At 35.6% G+C, this 16,148-nt stretch overlaps 1 protein-coding gene across 9 annotated transcripts in view; it reads left to right on the plus strand.

Annotated features, from left to right (window-relative positions):
• LOC117407345 (dachshund homolog 1-like) overlaps nt 1-12,397 on the plus strand; it is a 170,778-nt gene extending 158,381 nt beyond the window's left edge. For 8 of the 9 annotated variants that reach the window (XM_059029352.1, XM_059029353.1, XM_059029357.1 and 5 more), the window contains one exon: nt 5,227-8,185. In XM_059029352.1, the coding sequence (XP_058885335.1) occupies nt 5,227-5,264 (38 nt within the window). In that variant the 3' untranslated portion in view covers nt 5,265-8,185. Of the gene's footprint in view, nt 1-5,226; nt 8,186-12,060 lie in introns of those variants that run through there. The other variant, XM_059029354.1, reaches the window with a different exon arrangement.
• Nucleotides 12,398-16,148: the final 3,751 nt, after the last annotated feature.

Here is a 16,148-nt window from a genome sequence, read left to right on the forward strand (position 1 = left end):
CTGAGAATGTCTTTCCTGATTTCTGTTGCTTGCCACTTGATGTGTTTTGCAAGTTTAAGTGACCCTGCTTGGAGAGATAAAGTTCTTTATTGCAAGATTAAACATCAAAACAGTTAAAGTGAAATTAAATTTAAATGACTGAATCTCACTGAAGCAAAAAAGGCAGTAATTAATGGTTCCTTAATTGTCTTTATAAAATATTTGCATGGGTATAATCTGCATAATTTACATGTATTAATTAATCTTTCAAAGGAATTTTATGCTGAGAGAAGCCAAAAATTCCCTTTGTTTTATTTAGCATCTGATGAAATATTTATCTTCTTTAATCTAGATTTGAATGAAAAAAAAAATGCTAAAATTTGTACATATTTTAATGAGGGTTTTCTTTTATAAAAACACTGACTTCAGAACTCTTTTTTAATATGCTAGGCTACATTAGATTTATCAAAGTCATATTTTTAACATGAAAATTAGGCGTTACTTTTATAATCTTACCTGTCAGTATTGCTTTCTTATTCCTAGTGTAACAACCCGAGCTTCCTTTATAGTGTGTTGTTTTCTATTCTTTTAATTCTAACTCCTGCTAGATGGAGCTACTGTGTGCTTTCTGGGTAAATAAGTGCTCTTGTAAAAAGAATACCCATATTATCAGATGATAGATGTTCTCTAGAAGTTGATAATGCCATGCCTAGCATAATGTTTGTGATGAAAGATAAGGGCATGACAAGTGGGTTATAATAGCTTGCATTACACATACAGCAGAGCAGTCATCTTAAAATTGATGATGTACCGTACTCTCTTGGAATATTTTTGTAAATGCATCACATACACATAAACAGGCTTTAACAACAACAGACACTTAACAGTTAAAGTACACATCAATTAACCTTGCACTACACAGTACTGAAGTGGTTTAAGAGTGCCTGAGCTTACATATAAAAGCAAAAATCTAAAGCTTAGGGATTGTTAATAGTGGATTTCTTTAATGGCTGTTAAAGTATGAAATTGTGCTGAATAAACATTTTGTTTTGTTGACAAGGATTTAAATGATGACATTACCCTTACATATTCGTTGACTTCATAGTTTTCACACTGCCTGTGCGATGTTACTAATGAGCCCTAACTAAATATGAAACTTTGAGGACACTCTACTGTATTCAGTAAAGGGAGAATGTAAATACCTATTGTTTTCCTTCAAATGAGTTATTATAATTATAATGGTTGTTCCAAGATTCTGATCAGTGTACTGTACACCACCCTGACATTATGAGTCTATAAGCTCAGTCAGGTTCATCCCTCTGTACAGTATGAATCAAAGTGCAAGCTCTTTGATTGTCACTAAGGCAGACTGAAGCAGCTGCATGAGTATAGGAATAATTCATGCCTGGACACTGTGAGCCATGCAGATTCACACACTGATTATTTTTAGCAATGACTTCACGCTGAAATGAGTTTTACACAGAATCCCATAGTGTTGCTTGAATAGAAATGGCCAGAACGCAATGCCTTGGAGATTCAGATTTGCTTTGTAATTAGCCCTTGTGTTTGTCTTTTCCTGGAACAGCTTTTGTTCTCTGAAAAGAAAACAGAATAACAGTAGCCAAGTTCACAGGGCTGCTGAATAAATATATATGTAGGTCAAAGGTACTTTAATTAAAATGAACATGTTTATTAATAAACTGCACTTTTGAGTTGAACATCGAAATTGTAGTGGTGTCATATTTAAAATAGCACATTGTGTTATAGTCCTTAGATGTAGAGAGGGTGCAGGCTTGGTTTTACAAGTTTCCCCTGTGAGATATGGTTTCATTCTTTTCACATGAAACTACTTGAATCAAGGTTGGTCATGCTAAACTAAGTAGTAAGTTAACAATATATATATATATATATATATATATATATATATATATATATATATATATATATATATATATATATATATATAAAAACAGAATCCAGTAATGTTTAGGCATTCTAGTGTAGCCAATTATGAAAAGAGTTTGTGCATCCCCTGATCTTGTGCCACACACACACACACACAAATTGTATCCCCAATATAACAATCTAAAAATAAGGTTTTAATTAAAACTAAAAAATAAATCACAGAAAGGCTCAAGTCTAATTAGTTGTTTCCTGTGCTGAACATTTTCTCGACTGCTTCAAAGCACTGCATCTGCAGTCTGTTCCCAGATATTTGTTTGCTTCTATTTTGACTTGCCCTTGTGTCTTGTCAAAAGCTTGACGAAACATCCCGTTATAGCTTGTCATCACTTCTTTTTGAGTTTCCTCTAAAATTAAATAATTTAGTTACAGGGCTGAACAAAGAAAATGCTGGTTACAATTCGTTTCCTTATCTTTCTTTTTTTTATACTAAACATACGAGTAACATACATCAAATAAACTCCTGAGCCGTGCCTAACAGATGCTCTTTCCAGCTCCACGACAGACAGCGTATGTGCGCTCAGGCATGCACGTACGAGTGTTCTTTGAAAATGGACAAAGCTTGTTAGATTACAGGTGTCTGGAGATAACGTCTGAGAACAGGAGCTGCCTTTTTCAATAACGCTGCTTCCTTACAGGAAATGTAATTTGTTAAGTGCTTTGAATCATGAGTGCAGTGCTGTGTTCAAACAAAGCATATCACAAGAAATGTTTGAAACACTTACGTTTTTTTTTTTTTTTTTTTTTTTTTTAATTCTGGCGTGTTACTTTGAATATTTTATTAAGTAGAAACCAGGGAATCTTGTTACTAATATCTTTTAAGGTGTCTCAGTCTACAAAGATTAACTTGAAAGTGTGAAATAGTGCTTTGCTCTAAAGCCCTGACTACTGGAACATGATACAATGGACTGCTGTATTAAGTGTTTACTACAGTAGCTTCAGTTATGATGTCATTTTTTTAAAAAAAATTTTATCAAATTCTCCAGGAACATTATGAGGGGACACGGATTAGCCTTGGCCAGTGTTGAATGTTTCAGCAATGTGAGCCACTGTAGCACATTTGTACTCAGTACTTGTGTAAAGTTTTGTCAATAAGGTCCTATACTGAACTCCTTTTAATAATAATCCACTTGATGTAATTGAGTTTTATACTGACTCTCTTACTGTCATCACCCTAATTCCATCAGAATAACAAATTACATTTGCTAAATAAAAATATTTGGAATTTAGAAAGGATATTTTACATACTATTGATAACGTACTGTTTCTCTTCTATTCCCACATCACATGGTTTTTCAGACATTAATAAACTGAAATGTTTTTTAAGCCTAGTCACACCAGTTTTAAAAGTAAAGCTATTTTTTTTTTTTTTTTTAGAAAATGACTTGACCTGTTCATTGTGGAGCCATTATAGCACCTCTAGGTACCCATAATTAAATTCAGCAATATAGAATGTGCTATTTGGAAATCACTTGGTGTTCCTATTTTAGCAAACAGTACATTGAGGTTTGGCTGCAATTCTATGGTTCTAAATGTCCCACCAAAACCTGCTGGAATGTCACTTCTTCAGTCACTGAAAGGATACTTCAGTATCAATTAGTCCCACAACTGGAACTAAACCTCCTATCTTATGAAACAGATTCTCCTTTAATTCTCTTTTCCCAACTCCTCAGGGGTGATGACCCCACACCACCCTGTCTTTCTGATTTCAGAACTTTGACATGCCCCAGCGTGCACAAGGCTGTGAGCCAAATCCATTCCCTCTATAGTACTACAGTATAATACACATTAAATTTCACAACTTTCATTTACCAAAATGAGTATGATCCAAAGATTGCATACAACAACAAGGTCTGCTTTGTGATAAGTTAAGGTGGACAGATGGCTAAATTATGGAAGAGATCATTATTTATGTTTAGTACTGAACAAAATGATTGGACACAGTTGTTTTCATTGTTGTTTCCTTTTTGGACTTCTTAAGCCCCTTTCACACAGACTAGATATTACGGCTCGAAGCCAGCATAGAAGCAGCATGTTGGGCTGTGTGACTTGCCTATACTGACACAGAGCTGATGTATTTTATGATGGTGCTGAACCACCTTGCGAGGCAGTTCAGAGACGGCACAGACCTGTCTTAACTGCCTGTGTAAACAGCTATGCCGGCACTGTAGCGCTCAAGTGGTCTTGGATCAAAACGCAACACCCTACGTGACTGTATACCTGATGTACAGATAAAAATGCACCGCCGTGTTGGCATTCCCTTACCCAAACTGAGCGTTCACACGAGCATCCTTTATATGAGGCAAATATCCACAATATTTTCACTCTCTGCTGTTGTTCAAACAGCTGGAATTTCTTTCTTTTAACAATACTGCACCACCTTCTTCGCATTAAAACTTGAGACCTTCAGTGTGCCTGAAGCTCCTGCAATTTGGTGTTTTAACATGTTGTTATATTGTGTAATATAACTGAAAATGAAAAGCAAACAAAAAGCCAAATCCACCAAAACAGTGTTATTATTGTTGTTTATTTCTTTTGTTCAATGAAGTGCTTTCTGATGCCATGGGAATTATATTTTGATTGGCATATTTGAAAGTTTTTTTTCCATGATCCTTTTGGTTGTGTGAAAGGGTTATGATGGTATTATACCAGCATAGATGCTGCAATTTTGTGCTGTATGAATAGGTCTTTTTAAGTCTCTTGAGATGGCTCAGTACTGGCATTTGTGTGTGAAAGGGGCTTTAGACATGTTTATTTTCACTACACTTTATACATCATAGTGCGTCAGAACTGTATGCCAAATACTCCTCCACCACCTCTCCAGCACACAAACTATCAGAAAGTTTGATTTAAATACACTTTTTTTCTAGGTGAAATGAACTGATATGCAGAATCTGTCAGCAAGTGTAACTGTGTGCAGCAGAACGACAGCCTGTTCCCTGATTCATTGTATGTGCTGGGATTCATTACCAGAACACTCTGACTCCCTGTGCTGTTTTGATTTATTCTCCATTTTGATTCTAACCACACTTGAAATGGAGTTTTAACAAAAAAAAAAAAAAAAACTATGAATGGCTGAATTCATGACTGCTTTTTCTTGTATTCAAACTTGTTTTCTTATATGGTATACATAACTAGAATTGAAATGAAATCGTTGTCACCTGTATATTACCAGGATCCAAGTACATTATCTGTTACTGTAATACAACAGGTGTTTACATTACTTTACAAGACTAACACAGTAAACCTTGACTCAAAATACATATTTTTATTTTCATATTTCAGATGGAAGACTTTTTCTGAAGACTTCAGTGATGTACTGAACCAACTACGCAGAGGCTGTTCTGTGACTAAATTAAAGACTTAAAAATGACAACAAAAAAAGAAGCTTTTGAGGGAGCATTCAGAGCAAGTTATTTGAGCTGGCATATCCACTTGTTTCTAACAACAACAAAATAGTGATGAATACATCTGAGTGCTGCAATTACCACCCGTACTCAAGGCTAAAAGGTTCATAAATATAAAAGACTCATCACAAAACAATGACTGATTAGCTGCTGTTGGGCATTGAAACTGGGGCCTACTGCCTTTTGTAAATCCTAATACATTCTGCAGTGAAAGCTGGACACTGAGCACAGCAGACTGAAAAATCCAGCAGCACACCTGGAAACCTTTTTTTAAACCCAATAGTGTAAAGTTGAAGACTTTTATACTGTACTCAAACCAGCAAGAAAGCTTCAAATCGAACCTGCATCTTTTTTTTTCATCTTTTTTTTTCAAACAACTTAAAAACTGTTACACTTCTTGTCAAATACACAAGTTTGGGAAGGCTTCTGAAGAAGTGTTTGATTAGACTGCGTGTTCAAGCCTACACATGAATAATAAACTTTGATTTCAAAGGTTTTTAAATTTGAAAGGAAAAATGCAATTCACTGTCTTTTTTTTTTCACCACATTGTATATTCTTGATCTGAAGTGATGGGATGTTTTTAAAATTAATGATAACCAAGATGGTATGTATATAAAAACAAGTTATTGAAAGAAGGTATTATGTATGCAGTAGATTTATTAGGAAACAAAACATTAAAATTGGAAGTTCACATTTAAAAAAAACAACAAAAAAAAACAATTTTATTATTTTGTTTTGTCACCCTGATATCAGAGAACTGCCTTTTTAGTTTTAACGCATGCAGGCATGTAAATGTTTGTCCTGGAGTCATGGTATTATATGATTGGAATATAAAAACACACACACACACACACACACACACACACACAACAACAGAAGCCCTGAATACTTCTTATTTGTGACTGTGCTGTGAATCAGATACCCAGTTTACTTTTCTAGCAGCATCAAGCATCCTTGTGACAGCATTGACTTAAAGAACACTTGATGCATTGATTAAACCGAAAGTAAAGCTGAGTGATCGCTTACATGTCTCCTTCCCTTGTATTTGGCAAGGTTTGTTTCTGTGTAATATTCACTGTCTATATTGTGAAGATAACTGGAAGTAAACCTACGACACAGTACTTACCTTTGTAGTGTAGCTTTCTGTTTATTTCGCAATGATTCATTCATCTTTTAAGTCTAAGTTTGAAAGTCGAAAACAGTTCAAAAGCTACTAATATGCATTTTATATTAGTAATATTATTTTGGTTATTTATAAACTATAATACAATTTAATAAATATCTTCTTTGATGCGCTGCAGTTTGGTTTAGCCTTTGTCTCTTATGGGACTGTAATATCTGAAGTCTTTTTATTAGGTGTTTCTTTAACAGCTAGCTTGCTTTTCCAAAGCCTTCAACATCAAAGGAAATACATCTGTAAATGTCCGTTTTAATCAAACAGTGACCTCAGCCACAGAGTTCAGAAATCGCTAAAACAAATATCACATTGTTTATACATCTTTAACATATTCATACATGCAGATATGTATTAAGGATCAGCTGTCAATCAGTTAGAGAACTGTTTACTGTATGTCCATTTTTGCCTCAGGCTTTTTTTTTTTTTTTTTAGAAACGTGTACAAGCAGATGGTTTATTCCACCAGAAAGTTTTTTTTTTTTTTTTTTTAAGTTAATAGTGAGATATTGTGAATCAAGGATAGAAAACTGTCGAAATACAGTAAAAAAAAATGGATTGTGTTGGTTTTGTCCTGATATGAATAGTCACCTCAGCAGCTAACCATGAAATGGTTATGGTTTCAAAAAGGGAGATGGTTATTTATATCAGAATTAAAGCATACTGTTTATCACTATAAAACTGTGTTTATTAAAACACCTCATTAATAAAGTATTTTCTTTAAAGGGTTTTGACTGAATAAGTGTGATTTGAAAATAATTTGAAAATATTTTGGGCTTTAGTCTTTACAGGGTTAATAGCTTGTTGGCTGTGTATTTCTCACTTAAAAAAAAAAGAAAGCGATTTACAATACTTGTACCTTGTAGCATTTCTCATCACTCCACACCTTGCATAGAGTCACCACTTAGCATTTATTGGGTTAAGAAATGTGTACATTTCCTGCTGTCGAGAACAGTCAAAATTACATTTATAGAGAAAGGGATTTAAGAAGTGGTTGGAGCAAGAAAGAGCATTCAAATATTTGATTTCTAGAAAGACTGCATTATAAGTTATTGTTGTTATTCCACTGTTTATCATACAGTTGCTTTTCCAAGTTATTGTTCATGGTGCTTTTTTTATCTTAACAATATTTGTGTCAGGCTGTCCTGTCTTATAGCCACATTTGCACTCTATGCAAGCCCTTGGAACAGATCATAATGCTCATCTTCACGTAGGACCTATGAAAATTGTCTATTTTTATCTATATATTTAACGTTTTCTAAAAGTAAAAAAAAAAAAAAAAAAAAGGTTATTACAAATTTTGTTGTACACAATCTGTACAAAATGAGAAAACTGTTTTTACATCATAATTCAAGAATGCAAGTTTTTTTTCTATGGTATCCTAGTTCTTTGAGTCCAGTTTAAATGTGAGGATCCACGTTTTACTGTAGTTTCTTTTCTTTTCTTTTCAACAATCTGCTAATAAAACTGTCTGAAATCTCCCATCTTGTATTTATTATTTCCCTTAATTAACTTACACTATGTTAGCACAGATAGAACAGTCAGCTTTTTACATTACTACAAGAACAATGCTGAATAATTTGTGATTTGACATGCAGCTGCTATGTTTCTATCTTGAGTTACTGTGCTGAAAAACATAATAAAAACACATTTTGTTTAACAAGCACATTTTTCCCCATATTTTTCTTTGCAAGATAAGCAAACTGCTCCCATCTACATGATTTATTTATACAAGTTTCAGAGTTTATGAAGCTGTTATTTGTACCTTTCCTCTGTATTGCTGTAATATCCCCACGATTCTATACTATAAGGCATTGTGCTGATCACCGCAAAGTGGGGTTAGATTATTTTAACCCGTGTGTTTGTGTGTGTGCGTGCTACAGGAAAACAAGTTTTTTCATGTACACTGTGAGCCGTTATAATGAATCTAGCAGTAATTACAGTATTTTGTTAGTGTGTATATTATTTTGTACCTGAACAGCTCCCGTAGCTAGAGAGGAGAGAGAATGCTGGGAGAGAAAGGAGGAGTTGTGTGGTTGTGCGGGAGACGTGGTAGAGTGCAGATTAATCCCGACTGCATCCCGTTACTTTTATCATTTTCTAACTGTAGTCGCATCACAGTTTCTATATTGTCTGCTGGCCAACTACGTTGTGTGTTTCCACTATTGCTGAGCCTGTATATTGGAGTCGCTGTTTAATAAAACCCCGACAAAGACTGTAAGCAAGATCAAGCGCCTGGCCTGTTTCATTTGTCCACACTACGGATCCCTGGGAACCGAAGGTAACCCACGGCCTTATATACACTAATAAACACGGTACTTTTGGTTTTCAAAATCTTTCTAAGCTGGTTTGTGCTGCTTTCACATTTGCATTAGAAAAATTATAAATTAATTGACAACCACAATGGAATGTTTAATTGGTTATGGATAAGAGTGTCACCTTTTATCTTGTACACTTTTCATCAAGTGGAACACTTCAGCTAGTTTCACATACTGTACTCTGATTAACACTAGTCTTGGATTGGGGGATTTGTTTTAATAATTGTAAGGGTATTTTGCTGTTTCTCTTATAATACAAACATTTTTCCACACAGAATTTAGATTTAATCTGCCTCCTGGTGTAACATTGTGGTAACCAACCCCAGCAAGGAAACTGCTGGATCTTTTTAAGTACACCTACAGAGCGAGAACACAACTGTATATGTAGTTTCTATTTTTGAGGTAATTAGTACTTTACTCATATTTTCAGTTACTCAAATCTATGTTTAATTTTATCTATGTATAATTTTATAATCAGAACAGACAGAGTGTTTGACAATTAAATAAAGTACAACATTGAGAGTGTTTCTTTGAACAGTTCTATGGCTTGTTACCAATGGTTGGAGCAACTCTGAGGTTCACTCAAAACACCATAATTATGTTTTCAAACAAATGGTAAAAAAATAGAGGTGTGCCCTAGTCTGAGCACAAACGAGCATTCATAACGAGTAATGCAATTTTTTTCCAAGTACAAGTAATACACAAGTAATTTAGCTATTACTCATTATTCAGAGAAAAATGTATGATATACAGCATAACTTAGAAAATACACTGCATATAACAGTAATACACAGTCGCTCATTGCAGCCTACTGTGGATCACAGTATCTAGCTCTTGAGGGATACTGTTCCACTCCTCAATGACTGAAGCGTATCTAAGCTTGGAAGATCACCTTCTGTTTGTGAGCGCTGCATGCAGGAGCACCATCATGCAGGCATCCCTCTGAGTGATGTTTCTATGGTCTCTTTCAGAATTGCAATATGTTGTGATTTATGGGGCATGGTCGACACTTGTTTTTTCAAGTCTTTGAAACTGGCAGATATTTTCTTTTGAAAGGGAAACTCACATTTGTTTGGATACTTTTCCCATTGCCTGACAAACCACCTGCAGCAAAAGTCACTTTTTTTCTATTTATCTTGATGTTAGTGGCATATCTATTGCAACTATATTATTTATGAATAGTGTATAATCAGACACATTTGCCAAAATACAAGAACATTTATACATAAACTACGAAATAATGTTTTTTTACCTTCATATAATGAGTAGTGTGCCTAGTTTTTTTGTTTTGTAACCTGAAGTGCATGCTCATAGAATATGATTACCACCAACTATAATTACCACCAATTGTGTTCACTAGAAAGCAATGCAGATTGAAAGTTTATTTCAATCAGCTGAGACTTAGCTGATGATTCAGTGCAACAGTTTTTTCATGCATGTATACTAAAATATGTGTGTACACTAACTAAACCTATAAAAAAAAGTCCCCCAGGTTCTTGTGTATCCTGGGTTGAAATTGGCCTCTGGTGTTACCTGTTGACAAGCCCCATCCTAAGACAAGTATCATATTTCATCATTTTCTGGAGCAGTTTCTTGTCCAGTAAAGCACTAGTACATAATGGCTTAATTCATGAATTACCCAGTAACTATGAAAAGTGAAACTTTTATTTTTATTTTTATTTCTTGTGACCATGAAGATACACAGTGCAATTGATTTGTAACAGGTGCCTTATTACAAGCCAGCATAAAGAAAAGTAGAATCGACATTGAAACAAAAATGTGTCTTGTAAGCAGAGTAAAATGTGTTGACACAGCACAGCATTCTATAGCCCAATTTTTGCATGCTTTTAAAGCATAGCCATCACAGACTGGGAGAGATGAATAATTGACTGATCACTGCATAATTCAACAAACAAATTCAAGGTCTGGCAAATTTGAGGCTTTTCTTCTTTACTGAAAATGAGGTTAAAGTTGCAATCAGCCTTGAAGAAGCACATTTAAATAGTCAATGAAGCATGCTATATAAAAGTTCATATAATTAAGTTCTACTTTTTTCCCTTTCTATAGCATAATCATACACACATTGCTTATGTAGATAAAAACAACAATAGAACCAGTGGTGCAAATGCGGGGGGAATTCACAAAGCCCTTTACTCTAAACTATCGGAAGCACCATTCTTTTCCCTGAAACTATAACACTTGAAAATAAACCACTTATTAATTTATTTAAGGACTTTTATGTATTCTTAAAATGTTTTTTTTGGAGTTTTGAAACTAATAGAACAGAGTAAAGGCTTAAATGACTTTCTCCCATGTGTGTTCTATTGTTGTATTCTTGGACTGTGGTTCAGGGGGCAGGAGCTAGGGCACCTCCCCCCTGTTCCGTCCCACCAGAATATCTGTTAAAGTCCCTATTTAAGCCATTATACAATATTATTTTTTATATATTCATATTTTACACTGAAAACAGTTATGCCTAAAAACATATATGGCAAACAGGAAGGGCAAAAACTTAGCTTTTTGACTGAAACAGACCTGTACTGGCAATGTCACATCAGCCTTTCCTTTCACAATTTCACCTAATTGTATCCAGTAGTCCAGATAAGTTGCGTACCTGCTGTTTTTACGCATTAAAAAAAACTGAAATATGCACTAAATTTAAATTTATTGGGAAAAAATATGCATAGCAATTTTGCAGCACAGCTTGTCTGCTTCCCCTCCTGCCTCCCCTGAAACTTCCACTAACAACTACCTCTCCCAGAATACGTCTTCCATTACTAGGAAACTGTACAGAAGAAAAAACAACCCAACGAACATTATCCAATCTGACTAGCCCTGTTGCCTTTGTATAAGAATAAAAAAATTCAACTACACAGGTTGAAGTACAAATACCCCAGTCCAGCTACAAATCCAACTAGAACCATCGTCAGAGGCAACCGCTAAAAAAAGGTGCCTATAATAGTAAGGCTCGACTGGTGGACCCGACGGTAGGTGGGAACCAGAAGTGGGCCATCTTGGGGAAAGTGCGTAGCTGCAAGTACTCTGAACAACTCCATTGAGATCAAATATGGGCCAGGCAGCGATTGGATAAACCATGACAACGGGCTGGTTGCAGGGAGGAGTTTGGTGGTACAAAGGGGATGCAGTTTCGTGAGTACGGCCCCTTACAGTGACAATTCTGACATGCTGGAGTGCTGTGTTTGTTATTGTTTTGTTACAGAGGAGGAGTGAGCGACCCAGGAACTGCAGCCACAGAGCCAGCACGGAAACCCTGAGCACCATCCTTCACGACACAAGCACAGTATGGACATGAGCACCACTTTCCCCAGGACCTACAGAGCACAGTTTCGTGCTCGGAGGATTGTGGTTTTGGAGTGTCTTTTTGTTTGGGACTGCAACCCGCCGGTATTGGCTTCTCCTATACCATTGTTGGTATAGGGGCGACTGATTTATTATTTGCTTCCTTTTTAATACGGACATTTTTCATTGAGAGTACTGTCCTGTCACTGATACCTTGAAAAAAATGTGCTGAGCAGATGGTTGTACAGTAGTTCAAAGTAATATTGTAGTTAAAATAGAAGGCTCTTTTTAAATTTTTAATTCCTACCCTATTACCATTAAAGATTGTACAGTATTTATCGAGATTACTCATGACTTCAAGGTAGTGTTTCATTTTACCCCCTGAAAATACATTTTACTCTCTCAGTGTTAAAATTAGAGGGTAAGTTACTCCCAGACCCAAAACCTTATCTAGAGCACTGATCGTATCTGTCTGTCCGTCCATCTCTGCCTGTCACATTGTAGCCCACATGGTGAACATGATAACTAGCTTCATTTTGCACAAATCTTCACCAAACATTCATCTACAGTCCTAGTCTCATATAGATGATTCAAATTGATTTTGGCTATAATCCAATACATTTATACAAATATTTTAACAAGTACACACACTCGTTAACGTTCTTACCTTTGCAGTTATGTGGATCCACTGATTACAAGTTAGTGGCTGCAAGTTACTGTATTCATTGAGGACAGCAAATGGACATGCTAATTTAAAAGGAGTGGGTGGAAGCCATGCCAAAACAAAACTGTCCGGACAGGGCACTAAAACAATGCGAAAGGTCTTGAATTCTATACCACATGATTACTCTCTCTAGTCTATATATGATTTGCATGTGCATGTGATTTTGTAAACCGCAAATAGTAATTTATTTTAAAATAAAATACTTACACAATAAACCGCTTGAAGAAAGAGGATAAATATGTTCTAGCATAAGGTGTAGGCTACATAAAATAGACTACAATGTAGCAACAAACAAATTGAACCAATTTACTAGCATGTATGCAAGGAATACAAAACACTACAATCTAATACAAATAAAATCCACTTGCATGTCTAGCTCATAATTTCCATAATAATGAATGACCTTAAAATGACACAATATAGACGGAAAAAATCACTATATCAAAGTGCTAGTACATCAGTGCTTGTATTTCTTGTCAAACTGGATGTATTTTTGGTCTGGACAGAACATGCTCTGCTTTGAGACAAACACAGTTTCTTGCAGCTTACTACAAATGTTGTTATGTATAGTAAAGAAAACTGGGATGCAAGGGAGATATAATGTTTAATGATTTTCATGTTCGACAAGAGACTAAACATTACATCCAAAAAAAGGTAAAACGTGCACAAAACAAAGATAAGCAAAACATAAGTAAACTTTCATACCTATCAACAACATACTAGCAAACACACTTGTTTCTTTTCAGGAGATTTATATATGTGTAAAACATTAGATGTACCCACACCCACAAACGCTCCCACTTCTATCCAAAGAAATAGTCTGCAAGACAATATTCAAGCTACTAAAGATTTATTTAAAATTAATAATATATACCTAAATTACTGTAGCGTTAGGTGGAAATGAAGACAGAATCACACAGGTTTTCCAGGTTCTCAAATGCAACAGTTTATTAACCCCTTCTCTGCTAAGGCTACAGGCATTTTTTGAATGTGGAACTCAAAACAACCCTGATAACATCACTACTGTACTGCAAATTCTACAAGTTGATAGAGGGCTGGTTATGAATGCTTTCATGTTATCACATATCAAAATCGAGGCTCATATGTCAAGTTGTGTCAGGATTTAAATTGTAAAACAGGACTGCAACAGCAATTGGCTTTTCAATCAATAATGCAATCAATATATTTCACAGATATTTTCCCATATCTAAATTACACTGCAGAGATGAGATAACTTGACTGAGTGTTTATAAATCAATAAAAGCACAGCTAAAGGACATATTTGCTTCTTGGGTTTGCAGTTTAAGGTGCTGTTTTTTATGTATTGGTGGATGAATATAGTTTCTTGCGGCATTTGTTAAAATTATTATTATTTGTTTATTTAGCAGACGCCTTTATCCAAGGCGACTTACAGAGACCAGGGTGTGTGAGCTATGCATCAGCTGCAGAGTCACTTACAATTACGTCTCACCCGAAAGACGGAGCACAAGGAGGTGAAGTGACTTGCTCAGGGTCACACAATGAGTCAGTGGCTGAGGTGGGATTTGAACCGGGGACCTCCTGGTTACAAGCCCTTTTCTTTAACCACTGGACCACATAGCCTCACACCGCTCTGCCCCTCTCCTTAAGCACAGCTGGACTCACTGGAGGCAAGGCAGACAGACCCACTTCGTCCTGCCGCTGGGACTTCTGCCGTCGAGCAGGGTATTGTGCACAATACTCATTAAGTGTTTTCCTCATGCTCCCCATTTTCAAATCAAACTAGTAACTGTCACTGTATATACCTATAATAGCAAACGCTTACCTACACCTTAACCCGCTAATTTCAAAGTAGACGCTTTTAATGACAAGCGCTGTAGCTGGCAAATGGAAGTGCACAGTTGGTCTGATGACTGACAGTCATTTAAACGAATGAGAGCATTCTAGTGCTGCTTCAGCCAACGAGATCTGTCAGGACAGGATGAAATGACTGACGGTAAAACTACACTAGCCTATTAAGGAACCACTGATATGACTGACAGCGACCCCTAGCCATTCAGAGCGGAACGGAGACGGGACAGACAGCAAGTATAAAACCTACACAAACTAGAGATGATTTCTTAAATTATTATTTTTGGTAAGAAAGTAAAAAAAAATAGCGAGTGGTTTTACCGACATTTATCACATATAAATTTATTTCAGTCAAACTCATATTTTTGGGGAATTTGACGTTTAATGAGCTTTACCGATTACAATCGAAAAGTAGCAAGCCTAGTTATATTTTTCTAATGCTAAAGCTTATCTTTGGTTTACCTAAAACAAGGAAAGGAAGGCTGGATTTAAAAACACTGCGGCACAAGAAAAAAAAAAAAGCTTTTTTAAACACAAGCAACAACACATATCTTTGTTAAGATAAATAGCCCTGTCCTCTTGCAAGGTGATATACGATTGCTTTTCTTTAAAAAAAGGCAATAGTATACCATTTTATATATATGATAAAAGAGTAGATTCTGTGGGCTAAAGTGTTTACGAAACACACAACATAGATGTTGTATGTCAGAGACATCTAACAACAAAAACAATTAAAGGCACCATATGAAAGACATACCTTATTTTTGACAGCAAGAAAGTCAGCACTGTCCTTACAGCATGGATGAGATGTGCTATTGCTTTGCTTTTAACAAAATGCATTGAAAGCATGCAGCAGCAGTAAATAGTAAGATACATAGTAATACTTTAACCCACAGTGCCCAAAAATCACAAAAAATACTGACATACCAACACACAAAAAAATGATATGATAGTCGCTTTTTTCCCTTTTTCAAAGTAGATGTATGTCAGAATTCGCTGAGAGCAGCTCGCCTCTGGAACTGTAATGGAGGATGTGTAGCTCAAAGACTGCCATGCTGATTGTTCCTCTTCCTTCTCCGGTTTGGATCTCTATCTCTAGACTTATTGACAGTTGTCACTGCCCTATTGGAGCCAGGAGATGATTCCATTTTTTCCCCCCGAATAACAAATAATAACAAAATGACTTGTAAATTACAGTACTCGTTACGAAAATCTGTTTGTACTCATTGCTTGGCACAGCCATATTACATCTAACAGGATGCCCCTTAAGAAGGATTTTCCTATTTGCCTATAGGTGATTTTTAAAAAAAATAATACATGACTATTGTGGCCTTTAAACTAGTTATTAATTAATTATCTATAACTTCCCAATGCTTTTTCATACTGTCAGAGATATGGGTGGCATCTTTCGCTTACCAAAGTAAACTTGATGCTAAGAAGTAAATGTTCTTTAT

Source organism: Acipenser ruthenus, chromosome 8 (assembly GCF_902713425.1).
Source record: "Acipenser ruthenus chromosome 8, fAciRut3.2 maternal haplotype, whole genome shotgun sequence".
Classification (NCBI taxonomy): domain Eukaryota; kingdom Metazoa; phylum Chordata; class Actinopteri; order Acipenseriformes; family Acipenseridae; genus Acipenser; species Acipenser ruthenus.